General features: G+C 43.0%; 1 protein-coding gene across 50 annotated transcripts in view; it reads left to right on the top strand.

Annotated features, from left to right (window-relative positions):
- CTNND1 (catenin delta 1) overlaps positions 1-4,179 on the top strand; it is a 60,343-nt gene extending 56,164 nt beyond the window's left edge. For 24 of the 50 annotated variants that reach the window (XM_070070122.1, XM_070070024.1, XM_070069974.1 and 21 more), the window contains 4 exons: positions 623-685; positions 1,170-1,273; positions 1,684-1,868; positions 2,059-4,179. In XM_070070122.1, the coding sequence (XP_069926223.1) occupies positions 623-685; positions 1,170-1,273; positions 1,684-1,845 (329 nt within the window). In that variant the 3' untranslated portion in view covers positions 1,846-1,868; positions 2,059-4,179. Of the gene's footprint in view, positions 1-622; positions 686-1,169; positions 1,274-1,683; positions 1,869-2,055 lie in introns of all 50 variants that reach the window. The other 26 variants (XM_070070069.1, XM_070070145.1, XM_070070083.1 and 23 more) reach the window with 6 other exon arrangements.
- The last annotated feature ends 10,046 nt before the right edge of the window (positions 4,180-14,225 follow it).

The following is a 14,225-nucleotide window of genomic DNA, read 5'->3' as shown; positions in this document are numbered from 1 at the left end:
CCACGTGGATGCAGGGGCCCAAGAACTTGGACCATCTTTCCCAGGCATACTAGCAGGGAGCTGGATTGGAAGTAGAGCAGCTGGGATTCGAACTGGCACCCATATGGGATGCTGTTGCTGAAGGCAGCAGTTTAACCTGCTGTGTCACAGCACCGGCCCTAGGACCACTTTTTTTTCTTTAAATTTATATTTGAGAGTTATAATTACAGAGAGGGGGAAGAGACAGAGAGAAAGGCCTTCCATCTGCTGGTTTACTCCCCAGATAGCCACAATGGCTGGAGAGCTGGGCCGATCCAAAGCCAGGATTCAGGAGCTTCTTCCTGGTCTCCCATGCAGATGCAGCTTGGACTATCTTCCACTGCTTTCCCAGGCCATAAGCAGAGAGCTGGATTGGAAGAGGAGCAGCCAGGACAAGAACCGGCGCCTACATGGGATGCCGATGCCACAGATGGAGAGTTAGCCTACCATGCCACAGTGCCAGCCCTTTAGGGCCACTTTTAAAGGCCCTTGGGGGCCAGTGTTAAGTGCTACCACTTGCTGTAGACCAAAGAGTAATTTTTGTGATGTGTCTAGAGTTTAAAGAGTTGGTTTTTGACCTGGATAACTTTCTGACTCCTTATAGATAAGAAACCAGATCGGGAAGAGATTCAAATGAGCAGTATGGGATCTAACACAAAATTACTAGGTAGGTGATTGATGCCTCTTAAGGATTTAGAGCTATTTATCTCTATAGGTTTTTCTAATATCCTCAGTATTTATCATACTGGAAAAGCATTGGCCAGTCATTAAATTTATTTAAATTTTGCTCACATAATACCATTTTCTTGTTTGCTTTTCTACGTTCTCTTCATTCCTAAAGGCTTAAGCTCATGTTTTCCTTTGCCAGGTCCTTCCCAACTATTGTAGCTTACTTTGCTCTCCTTTTGCTTAATTGCAATACTCTTTACAAACAGATCTCTTCAGTTTAGCTTTGTTATTATGTGTTGTACTCTGGGTGTCTCATGTATGTTGTCTTTCCTGTTGGTTTCAGGGACAATTAAGCATTAATGCCTTTCTGGAACATTTGGCAAAGCTCAATTTCTGTCAGAAATATGTAATTCATACTTACCTGTTTGATATATATTGTACTTGAGAGGGTAAGGTCATGTTTCTGTGTGCTTTCTCACTAGATAACAATTATTCCACACTTAATGAGAGAGGGGACCACAACAGAACACTGGATCGATCCGGGGATCTAGGTGATATGGAGCCATTGAAGGGAGCACCATTGATGGTAAATTCTTGTTATATACTATTGGCCATCTAAGACTAGTTCTATTTTGAAGCCTGCATATTTTATGAAATAGGAAAAAAAGGTACAGAGAGAAAGACCCTTTTCTTGTTGGTGTTTTCAGTAAAAAGTGGGAGTTTTTGATTCATTTTGGGATTTGTTGGGTTATTATTCTGCTGTGGTCAAGATGGGGGAAGGGAAGTCTAAATGTGTTACTGTTATGACTAACACTAACTGATCTGTTCTCATACTTTGCCTTCTTCCTGAACCTGCCTGTGTGAATGTTGTGCCCTTCTCTTACTGTCATCTTGTTTTGTTTGAGTTTATAGATTTTGGGATTTGCACTCGGTCTGGCACACTCTCACGAGATTCCTTTCTCTTCACTCATACTAACAAATTGCATGTGTTCACAGCAGGACGAGGGACGGGAATCTCTGGAGGAAGAGTTGGATGTGTTGGTTTTGGATGATGAGGGGCACCAAGTGTCTTACCCCTCCATGGTATGTCCTCCAGTCTCTCCTGAGATCAGACTTGAGGAAGAAGGCTCCTGTGTGTCAGCTCGCCAATCATGCTGACCTGATCAGACCCGAGACACCAGGTCTCAGCCTTGCGGGGCTCAGGGGGCTCTGCTCCTTTGATTATTACCTCTTGAGAAGCTGGGGCCTGCAGCTGGTGATCTGATTCTTGGTTGTGTGCTGCTTTCCTCCAGATTTACTCAACTGTCTTTTTTGGGGTCTCCTTACTCCCAGCTCTATTAACATCCTCTTTCTCTTTTCTTCCCACAGCAGAAGATTTAGCACCACCATCTCCGCTCCATCTGGGCTTATAATATATGTACTTTTATTTTTTGGTGGTGAAATGGACTGATGATTTTTTTCCTTTCTTCGCTGGACTATTGTGCCAACTGCCAGGCTGCCTCCTGCTCTTATAGCCCTAAGTGGCTGCCTTCTTTATATCAACTCCCAACTTCTTCCAGTGAAGTTTAAATGTCCTACCCACCTCCGCCCCCATTCCCTCCAGTTTCTCCCAAGAAGCTTGACTCAGTTATTTGCATATTTTGAGAAACTGCTGCAGATTAGCTCTTTTTGCCAACTCTCCCTTGAACTCTTGGCCGTGTGTAGAGGAGGGAGAGAGTGGGAATCTTCTTCACTGGAAGCCATGGGAAGAATTGGAACTTATATGCAATATATGCAGTGTTGAGCAATCTGACAAACTGATGGTTCTTAATCAAGATTTTTTTCCCCTGGTGGGGAAGGGACTTTTTATTTCCTTTTGGAGACTGGGAAGTATGAGTTCTTCCTTTACTCCTAATGGCTATTTTTGAAGCAAAGAAGGCTGGCAACATTGGCACATTCCACCTGGCAAGGGCCCTTGAGTAAGTGAAGGTCTTCTAGAACTGGGATTAAGAATTCTTGCTCTCCTCACCTATGGGGCAGGGACCATCAAAGACCTACAGACTCCATCTCTTCTACAAGCCTCATGTCAACTTTGGGCTGCAGCCGCTGAGGCTATCCTTAGCCCTCCTCTCCCGCGTTGTGATATGTCTGCTGACTTGGCCTGGCCGTTTGCAAGAAACTGTTTAAAGAGGAGAATGTCAAGGAAGACTTTTGGTTGAGAAGGAGCAGAAAGATGTCTTTTGGAAAGAAGAGGAGCCTCTAGGAGGAGCTAGTAGGAATGTACATGAAGTGGTTAGTCTGAAACTGGCAGGAAGCTTCAAAGCTGGCTTCCCCCTCTCCATTTCTCCTTGTCCTCCCCTTTCATCCCCTGCCTCCTCCCTGGATTGGTTGGCCAACTAAGGACTTGATGTATATAACTCCTGTCCCCTTTACCCTTATAATGTGGGGATTGCCCCTGGCTTTGCCTCTTCTTTGTGCCTTTGGCCTGGGGTGTATCTCCTCCCTCCCTTCCATGTGCCTTTCTTTACCTCTGCAGTCTCATTTCTCATGATTTTGCAAATTCTATTTTGTTGCTTTCTTGCCCACTATTGGCCCTCAGTAATAGAAAGAAGAGGAGAGGTGACCTAGAGAACCTCAGATTCTCAGTTGGGGATTGGCGTAGCTTTTGAGTTTAGCCATAGCAAGCTTTTGCTCAACAGCATCAGGTTGGGGTTTTGCAAAAATCCCATTCTGATAAATCTCAAAGTGGAATTAATGGGAGGAATGCGTGGTGTGACTCTTGTTCTTTAGTTGCCCACAATTTCCCATCATCTCTGAAGGGGTCGTAGGGAAGTCATCTTTCCCGATTTCCTCCTTCTTGCTAATATTGCACCCTCTTGCTTTAGTGTGTATTAGCAGATTGGGTTAGAGGAATCAGCTGCTATGCGGGTTAATTTTTTTTTTTTTTTTGATCCTTTTCCTTATTTGCCTTCTACTCCCCTTAATCTGAAAGCTCTGTTCAATGCAACTGGAATTCTTTATCCCTCTTTTCCCCTTCCCTTATGTATTGAGGCTATGGGGTAGGAGAAAAGTGCACAATTCACCCCCCTTCCCCATATGTTAAAACTCCTTATTTGCCTCTCCCCCTCCCATTTCTTCCTATTCCCTTCTACCTTATGTTATCCGTGATCCCCGGAGCACACTGCACAGGGGAAGTTGCCCCATCCCCACCTGACTCGACTCTTGGTTTCTCTTGCCCTCCTCTGCTTTTTTCCTGGTGCTCTCTTTTCGGTGGGATGTGGGTAATAGAACAGCCATGGGCTTTTGGGGACCTTTAACTGTTTTTTTTTTCCTTCTCTCATTTATAAAAACACTAAACATTCAATTCCAGAGAACCAAAAATCCCACCTTCTCACCGAACACTACTAAGGGGCATGCCTTCTGCTCCATATCTTTTCTCATTTTCTTTCTTTCTTGTTAATGCTTTTAAAAACAAATGAGTTTTTTATATAAATAAAGTTTTTAAAGTGTGTATGTGGGGGGTCTGTGTCATTTCTTCACTTCTAGCTGTATCTTTTCCCTCCTTTTCATCTTGGTTACCTCCTTATGTGTCAGTGTCCTTTCTTTCCAGAACAACCAGAGGAGGTGACACCGGGATGGATTTATTTTGAACACAGTCCAACTTTTTATCAAGCAGCGTCCTTTTTAAATCATATGTGAAACATTTTTTCTTTAGAAGATTCTTAAAAATTAAATGTGGCTGAAGTAGAGCTTGGGGAGCTTATTGCAAACTTAGCAGTAGGAGATTGAAGTGTAGTTAATGACTTCCTAAGTCACTGGAATTCTCTTGCTACATTTGACAAAACTAACATTGAATAAAGCCCACTGCAGTAGATGACTCTCTTGAACATAACACTTAGGAGAAGACTAGAAGCTACCAACCCCAACTGCCATCCTAATAAATAGGAGAATGTAGAATAAAAACACCCATGTATGTAAATATTGATCACTGGGCCATAATGTTGCTGTCAGGCTATATTCAGTCCTTATAGTTAGAAACCAATAGGCCTATTTATTTGATAAGCCATATTATCTGGTAGGATATCCTATCAGAAATTTGGTAATTATTTGGATATCCTACCAAGTAATATGTGAGTGATAGAAAATATTTGTTGGATTATGAAGTGACTATCTTTACTGCAGAGACCAAGGATTAAGACCTTTGGAAAGAGATTTATTTTTCTGGGGCCCTCATCTCCTGTCATGATTAAAAATCTCAAGAGAACTTATGTAAAATGCTTTCTGTATGCCCAAATCTTTAGATTAAAATTTTATAGCTGCTTCTGAATATGGTTCTGTCTCATTTTGTTGAAATAGGATTTGGGTATGAAATCTTCCTTGGGCAAATGAGACTATGAAATGTGAACATTGTAGCTGTTACCTTTTAAGGCTTGATATGTGTCTGCCAATCATAATATCAGACCAGAAAGACGAAGCACAAAGCTCAGAAGCTTTTAAGAGTTTGTTTTCCAGAGAGTTGGGTAGCTGCACTTTGGATGGTTTTTAATCTAGGTAGAGAAGCCTAGCTGCTAACTGGTCAGTAGTCCTTTATTTCCCTGATACTGTTTATTTTTCACTGGCATTGAGCTACATACAAATCTTACTCTTTCCCTTTTTTGAATTGATCCGTTTGTTTTCTCGTTCAGTAAATATTTGCAAAGCACCTTCCATATGCTAAGCATTATTGTGGAGGATTAGATGAGAGAAGGAAACAGAGCCTTTCATGGAGATTGTGATCCATGAGATTTCTCTGTAGCCAAGATCTATGATATTTTAGAAACATTTCTTCTTTCTGTGCCATTATCTAAAATGAGGTGTTAAACAGAATGATCTGTAAATGCCCCATATCTTTTTTTTTTTTTAAGATTTATTTATTTTACTTGAAAGAGTTACACAGAGAGAGAAGGAGAGGCAGAGAGAGAGAGAGAGAGAGAGAGAGAGAGAGAGAGCGCTTTTATCCATTAGTTCACTCCCCAGTTGGCTGCAACGGCCGGAGCTGTGCTGATCCGTAGACAGGAGCCAGGAGCTTCTTCCGGGTCTGCCATGTAGATGCAGGGACCCAAGAGCTTGGGCCATCTTCTACTACTGCTTTCCCAGGCAATAGCAGAGAGCTTGGATGGGAAGTGGAGCAGCTGGGACTCGAACTGGCACCCATATGGGATGCCGGCACTGCAGGCAGCGGCTTTACCCACTACACTACAGCACTGCCCCCCCCCCCCATATCTTTTAAAAAATTACATTTTAAGATCTATTGATTTGAAAGGCAGAGTTGAAGGAAGAGAAAGATCTGTCTGCTGGTTCACTCCCCAAGTGGATGCAATGGCCAGGGCTGGGCCAGGCCTAAGCCAGGAGCCTGGAACTCTATTCAGGTCTCCCACTTGGGCGGCAGGGACCCAAGTACTGGGGCCAAGATGAAGTATCAGGGAGCTGGATCAGCAGTGGTGCAGCTTGGACTCGACCTGGTGCTTATATGGGACTCCTGGTATTGCAAAGCAGCTTAACCCTTTGCACCACAACTCCAGCCACTCTAAGCTTCTAGACACTGCTTTAGATATGCCTCTTGATAGCTCTTGTTCATACCAATTTTAGGAATCCTTTGGATTCTGTTGATAATGTGCACAGGTACCCCTGGATCCTTTAGAGCCTGAGTTTTCATGGAAGTGGTTAAAGATTGTGGTCCTCCACCCTAACGCCTTAACAAGGTTTTCTTGGTGAACATGTTTCTAGCCAGCTGTAATGAGTCTTGCTGAGATATGCTTTTTTTTTTTTTTTTTTTTTTGTGGACAGTGAGACAGAGAGAAAGGTCTTCCTTTGCCGTTGGTTCACCCTCCAATGGCTGCTGCGGCCGGCGCACCGCGCTGATCCGATGGCAGGAGCCAGGTGCTTCTCCTGGTCTCCCATTCGGGTGCAGGGCCCAAGTACTTGGGCCATCCTCCACTGCACTCCCGGGCCACAGCAGAGAGCTGGCCTGGAAGAGGGGCAACCGGGACAGAACTGGCATCCCAACCGGGACTAGAACCCGGTGTGCCGGCGCCGCAAGGCGGAGGATTAGCCTAGTGAGCCGCGGCGCTGGCGCTGAGATATACTTTCTAACAGCTGAGTTGTGACCTCACTTGACCACTTGCTCTTTCCGTCTGAACTAATGTGTTTTGCTACACACTAGAACATCTAACCCAGAAAGAACTAAGGACTAGTCTTTCTATGTCATTCTTTTCTCATTTTGTCTGTATTTGTATCTGAAGTGAAGGCTCTTGGTGTTTTTGTAGAGTTGTAGATCAGCTAGACTTAGCCTTAGAGATCTTAGAAAGTATGTAAGAGTTACTTGGGACACAAATTGAAAGTGCAGAGGCCCATGTTTTCATTTCTAAAATTGGATTCAATAGGTAGGACCCAGCATTCTGAAATCTTGGTAAGTCACTCAGGTTATTCTAATACATGAGGTTAGTAAATTGCAACTTCAGACATTGGTTTAGTTACTTGACCTCCAAGTAGAACCCAGAATGGCTGGGTCCGCACTAGATTCATGGTGGGTGTAAATAATATGTGGTGACATATTATGTATATAAAGAGAAAATTCATAGATGAAACAACATCTCAAAGGAATTCTTTGCTTATGGTAGCATTAATGAGGCAATGATAAGAAATAGATGTGCTACAAATTGTTTCATGTAGGTGATGCCCAGGGTGCTGAGAGGGAGAGCTAGCCCTTAATATGGGCCCCTCTGGGCTCAGCATTGAGATGTAGCAGCTTAAACTATGGGTTAAAATGTTTGTAACACTTTTTTTTAAAGGATTTATTTATTTATTTGAAAGGCAGAGTTACAGAGAGGCAAAGGCATAGAGGTCGAGAGAGGTCTACCATCCACTGGTTCTCTCCCTAGGTGGCTGCAACGCCAGAGCTGTGCCTATCTGAAGCCAGGAGCTTCTTCCAGGTCTCCCACGTGGGTGCAGGGACCCAAGGACTTGGGCCATCCTCCACTACTTTCCTAGGCCATAGCAGAGAGCTGGATCAGAAGTGGAGCAGTTGGGACTCAAACCGGCGTCTGCATGAGATGCTGGCACTGCAGGCAGTGGCTTTACCTACTATACCAGAGCACTGCCCACTGTAACACATATCTAAATGCTGGCTACTTGCTTCTGATTCAGTTTCCTGCTAATATGCCTGGGAAGGCAGCAGAAGGTGACTCAAGTACTTGGGTACCTGGCATCCATATGAGAGATCAGGGTGGAATTCGTGGCTTCTGGCTTTGACCTGGTCCAGTCTGGCTGTTGTAGTCCTTTGGTGGAGTGAACCAATGGATAGAAGATCTCTTGTCACTCTGCCTTTCGAATAAATGAACCTCCTCTCCCCCTCAAAAAATACCTGGAGTCCTCTGTGGCACAGATGATCCCAGAGTTGCTGACTTTTGGTCAAGTGTCACTTCTGACTACAAAGAGTACCTCAGATGGGGAGTCAGTTGGCCCTTTAGTCAAATCCAAGAAGCCATATCTGGAAATTGTAAATCACTCAGGAGAGAGAACCTACCTCAAGAAGACACATAGAAACAGGATTTTGTTCGAAGTAAATTTTTTTTCATATAACTAAGACCTCTTGATTTTCGTGTCATTTGACATTAAAAGCATTAGTTCATCAGTTCCACCCAGAATTTAGAGGCAGAAAGGAATGGGGAGAAATCTGTAGGAAGTGAGCCCAGAAAGCATAAATGAAAGTAATCATCTATCATCTTTATACCCTGAGTCTGTGTGAAATAACTAAGGCCAGCTGTCTATGAGTGGTTTGAGTCAAGAGCTTTATCCTTATTGCTGTAATTGCAGGAGCTCTCAGAATTATTGTAAAACTGTGAAAACTAGCTTTTTTGTTTGTTTTTTGACAGGCAGAGTGGACAGTGAGAGAGACAGAGAGAAAGGTCTTCCTTTTCCGTTGGTTCACCCTCCAATGGCCGCTGTGGCTGGCGCACCGCGCTGATCCGAAGGCAGGAGCCAGGTGCTTCTGGTTTCCCATGGGGTGCAGGGCCCAAGCACTTGGGCCATCCTCCACTGCACTCCCTGGCCACAGCAGAGAGCTGGCCTGGAAGAGGGGCAACCGGGACAGAATCTGGTGCCCCGACAGGACTAGAACCCAGGGTGCTGGCGCCGCAGGTGGAGGATTACTGATTTTTAATACCTGAGGAAGTGCCACACCCCTTTCCATGTTCATCTTCATCTTTGTTGTTGAATAGGCCAGGCTCTTCTACTTTCATTGTGGACACAGATTACTACCTTGCTGTCTTTCTCCAATATTTCTAGTGCTGATGGACACTAGAGGTAGGCCATAAAGTATTTGTGCTTGAGGAAAAGAAAAGTGAGGTATCTATGATGATGACTCAGTCACTTCTGACCCACTTTTCCCCTTCACTTCAATCCCCTTTCCTCTCCACCTTTAAGTCTTAATGGTTTCTTTTTCTTCCTTCCTTCCTTCCTTCCTTCCTTCCTTCCTTCCTTCCTTCCTTCCTTCCTTCCTTCCTTCCTTCCTTCCTTCCTTCCTTCCTTCCTTCCGACAGCTAGAGTGGACAGTGAGAGAGACAGAGAGAAAGAGAAAGGTCTTCCTTTTGCCGTTGGTTCACCCTCCAATGGCTGCTGCGGCCAGCGCACCGCGCTGATCTGATAGCAGGAGCCAGGTACTTCTGGTCTCCCATGGGGTGCAGGGCATCCTCCACTGCACTCCCTGGCCACAGCAGAGAGCTGGCCTGGAAGAGGGGCAACTGGGACAGAGTCCGGCACCCCAACCGGGACTAGAACCCGGTGTGCCGGTGCTGCAAGGCGGAGGATTAGCCTAGTGAGCTGCGGCGCCAGCCACTAATGGTTTCTTTTTACAATGCTTGTCAGAACTGGGGCTAAGGGAGTGCAGTAGATATTCTGAAAAGTCATTTCAGCAGAAGCAACTGAGATGCTGGGAAGGATGTTTATAAAAATACTGCTAATCACATTGCTGAGCAGGCACAAAAGAATCCACAGATCTTCAGAATGAAGTAAAAGCTGGAGTTCTAGGAAGGAACTGCTGAAGCCAGCTTTCACTGAAGAGTGGTTGCCAAACTCGGCAGACCTTGAGCTTTTTAGTGACTACACAGAGCTTGGGATGCAGGAAATGCAGATTCTAGCAGTTGCTACATAAAGCTGGATAACCCTCGATGGAAGGTGAAGAAGAATTAAGCTCCATAGAAGGGGCAGCCAGGAAACTGCTCGTCTCAACCTTGGTGCTAGATGGAGGGAAAAATATGTACAGTATCTTTCCTGAGGATCTATAACTGCAAAGTGGCCCTCTGTGGGGTTTCAGTCTAAATTTAGGCTGCCTGTGTGGTTCAAAAAACCTTAGGTGGGCAATGGGCAATTTAGAGTGATAGTTGTTGATGCCTCAGGGTGATTTCCAAAAGCAAATACAATTCCTTGAAGTCCTCAGAGCAATTCCCATAAGCTTCCAAGGAAAATGAGCTGCCTCACTTAAAAATTATAAAATGAACAAGGTTGCATGAATGAAAATAGGGAAAACACACGGAAGTTGATCTATAGATACTGTCACTGCCACACAGACTAACAAAATAACTTGATCCATGAAAGAAAACAAGTTTCAAAATGAGACGGAAAAGCCCAACAGCCTTGGGGAAAAAGACTTTTTGAATTAGCAATGAAAAATGACAAATTCGAAATAAAAACTGCAATGGATAGATTAGACAAACTAAAGAGGTGTTAGTGATTTAGAAACAAGTTTTCAAGCAAATATCCAGATAATTTCTCCACTCCAGAGAAGAAGAAAGAGAAGGAAGAATGGGAAACAGGAAAGGAGAGGAGCTCTGGACAATGTAGTGAGAAGATCCAATGTGGGTTATTTGGAGCTTCAGGAGGAGTTAATAGGAAGAGACAAAATTCAAAGATATGATGGCTGGTAAATCTTTCAGACTGATGAAAGGCACTAAGACTCAGGAAATCCAATGAATCCCAACCAAGATAAGGCAGCGCCTCGGGAGGCATGGAGGTAAGATGCAGAAAACCAAAGGAGGGATTTTAAGCAGCTAGAGAGAAAATAAAGACTAGAAAACAGCCCAGATGGGTGACTTCTTATCAACAACAAAAAGCAGAAAATTGAAATAATATCTTCATCTTGGTAAGTGCCAAAAGAATGTTATGGAAGCTTACACCCAGGGAAACCGTTTTTTAAGCAAAGGCTTATAAAAGCATTTTCAGACCTAGCAGCATTACCAGGTACAAAATGTTGTCCCTGAGGTGAAGGAAAATTGATCTCAGATGAAAGTCAGATTCAATAAGGAACAGTAAACAAAGATGTTGGTAAATAATGTTGACAGAAAGCCTTAACTGTAAAAGCAATATGTAATTTGTGCGAGGGGAATATAGACTAATTAAAATACTGGATAACAATAGCATATAAATTGAGGGGATGATTCGAACACTAGTTTTTAGGAGAAAAGTAAATGTACTTGTGAAACTATACATATTTGTTAGAATAACCACTAAAGAATAGATATAAAGCATAAAACTTCCAAATAAGTCGAAGGGGGAATAGACTGAGAAGGAGACTAGGGGAATTAGAACTGGTGCTGTCAGTTGGAACAGTCTGTTTGCAGGCAAGTGGTCACAGGTGGTGGTGAAGTGCCTACCTCTATTTTACAATGCTGGTGTGCAGAGTATGTGGCAAGTGCAGAATGTCTGAGCAAACACTGAGCAGAGTGAGCAGGGTGAGTAGGGACGTGGAGAAACAGGTCTGAGGCAATTTCCATAGCAGCAAAGTTAAACTAAATCAAAGCATGCAGTTTGGTATATGGGCTGGTCAGTCTGGCTTAAGCACAGAAGGTCAGGACAGAATATTTTCATTTCCTGCTGACTAGATTATTGACTGAGTATCAGTTGAGGAGCCTTACTGTATCCTAATAGTGCTTGACCTGGAGGCTGCACTTTGACTTGAAGGAGTTGTACCTTTCTTTTTAGGGACTTCAGGAGAGACCAAAGGGGAGTGTTGGGCTGCTCTGCGTCACTAATCATTTCCTGGGCTCCAGGAAGGGCTTTCTCAGGAATATTGATTCCAAGTTTGGGTTGTTCGTATGTCACTAAAGGACACACTTGGTACAGACATTTCTCTCCTCTATGACACACTTCAATTTCTATACAGGTGATACAAGGTATAGATTTATTTAACATCAAGACATGCTATCAATGTCTTATTCAAGTACCTTTGTTTTTATCCTTTATATTTCAGAGTTAGTGTCTCTGATATCTAACTCATGGATTATTGAGCTGATTCAGAATAATGTGTGTAAAACTACTTAGGACTGAGCTTAGGCTCTGGAACCAGACTGCCTGAATTCAAGTTCTTATCTTGATGATAGGTTGTGTAACCTTAGACAGGTTTCTTTCTTTCTTTCTTTTTTTTTTTTTATTTGAAAGTCAAGAATGACAGGGAGACAGAGATATCAGTCTTTGATCCTCTCGTTCACTCCCCAGTTGCCCACAACATCTAGAGCTGGGCCAACCAGGCTGAAGCCTGAAGCCAGAAGCCAGGATCTCCATCTGGGTCTCCCATGTGGTTGGAAGCAACCCAAGTACCGGGCTATCATCTGGTTCCCACACCCCTCCCCCTGCCCCCGGCATGTGCATTAGCAGGAAGGTGGATTGGAAGTAGAGGTGAGACTGGATCTCAGGCACTTCCTTATGGGATATAGGTGTTCCAAGTGGTGGCTTAACCCCATTGTGCCATAATGCCTGCACTGTTGGGTAAATTTCTTAAATTTTTGGTGCTGTTCATCATGGGACAATTTATATATAGTTGCACTTAGAACAGTACCTGATTCATAGTATTTTTAATGGATCATCAGGTAATTCTCTTCTACCTGTATATGTATATAATTTGTATTTACCTATATAGTTGTCCTGTCAATTTGATCCCAGTTTGTGCCCAGCTACTTCAGGGATGATTTCAAGGGCAACTCAAAGTAATAAGCAGGTGGTGTGCATGTCCAGGCCCTGGACTAGGGCAAGATAACATTAGTCATTCATTGGAATGTATACCTTTTTGGTTTAGGCCCTGTTCTAGGTGCTTAAATGTTAGGACCTAAATGGCTTAGGAATGATCCTCACAGAAATCAACGTTAAGGTCTTAGAGATGATTTTGTGGCAGCCCAGGTGGAAGGGTCCATTAAGTCTGGTAGTGCTTGTGGTAATGCATAGACTTCTCTGAACCAGAATGGGAAAATGAATGGTATGTATGAATGGGTCTTTGGGAGATAGCAAAGTAGACTTAATGGAGAGCTCTTGAAAGTTATGAAGGGGTTTGGTTGAATGAAATATTTACTAAGTACCTTGTTATATGCTAGACCCTTCACTGATGAGAGAGATGTTGTAGTGACCTCTGACCCCTACCTTCAAGGATTTCACAGTGAGGGCAAAGAGTTTTAAAAAATGAAGTTGCCGCCTCCCTAGTTACAGAGAATATTATGGAAGGGAGCAAGGTTCTAGGTCAGAGGTAACTGATGTAGACTAGGCCATAGTGAGAGAAAAAAATTTATTCAATTTCAGACCTATTCAGTAACAATAGTAACAGCTGATAAATAGAGCTTGCCTTTGTAAGACATTCTACATACTTTGAATTTATTGACATTTAATTTATACATACTTTTAATTTATTGACATTAACCATATACTAAGGAGAATGACATGGACATATATAATAATAGTAAATATTTGTGGACTAGGCACTGTACCAAAGGCTTCACATGCATCTTGTTCAATAGTTACCACATTCTGTGACTATTCCCATCTTACAGTCTAAGAATGAAATCTGAAAGCAATTGACTTGACTTAGTTTACACTCAGTGGCAATGGTCAAACTGTGATCAAATCTGTTTAATTCTAAGTCCTGTGTTGTTTTTAGCTATTAACCTAGATTGCTTCTGATATCTAAAAGGTAGAATTTTTAGATCATTGGTTGAAAGTTGGGGAAGAAATAAGGATGTTTTCCTGGTGTCCTGTTGATATCAGCCACTGATTGAGATAGGAAATAGAGATGAGTAGAAAGATGGATGGGAAAAGAGAGGTTTAGTTGTAAGTAAAGAGTTTGAATGACCGAGTGATAGTGGATTTATCCAATGAGCATTTGGGTGTGTGGAGCTAGTGTCAAGAGAGGCCTGGATTCTACACACAGATTTGGAAGTCAACCTATAAATACTACTTTAAGTTGTGGGGGTAGATAGTCCAGGCAGTGTTAGTGTGAGAAGAGCAAGGATTTAGATTTGAACCCTGGTGGCACTCAGATACTTAAAAAGGGAAAGAAAGCCCTGAAAAGCTAGAGAACTACTTAGTTTGGAAGTTTTTCCTTTTTTTAAAATCTGCATGGTTTCCCAGTGCAAAGAGAATTAACTAGCAGCAATACACAAGCATTTGCTTTGGTCTGTGTCATCTTTGGATCATATGTTAATTTTTCTTCCAATCTTCCTATGATATTTGGATCTTGATCTGAAGTCTAGAGGGCATGGATT

The sequence above is a fragment of the Oryctolagus cuniculus genome, chromosome 1, assembly GCF_964237555.1.
Source record: "Oryctolagus cuniculus chromosome 1, mOryCun1.1, whole genome shotgun sequence".
In the NCBI taxonomy this organism is placed as follows: Eukaryota; Metazoa; Chordata; class Mammalia; order Lagomorpha; family Leporidae; genus Oryctolagus; species Oryctolagus cuniculus.
The sequence above is the reverse complement of the archived record's forward strand: the minus strand, read 5'-3'. Positions and strand labels throughout refer to the sequence as shown.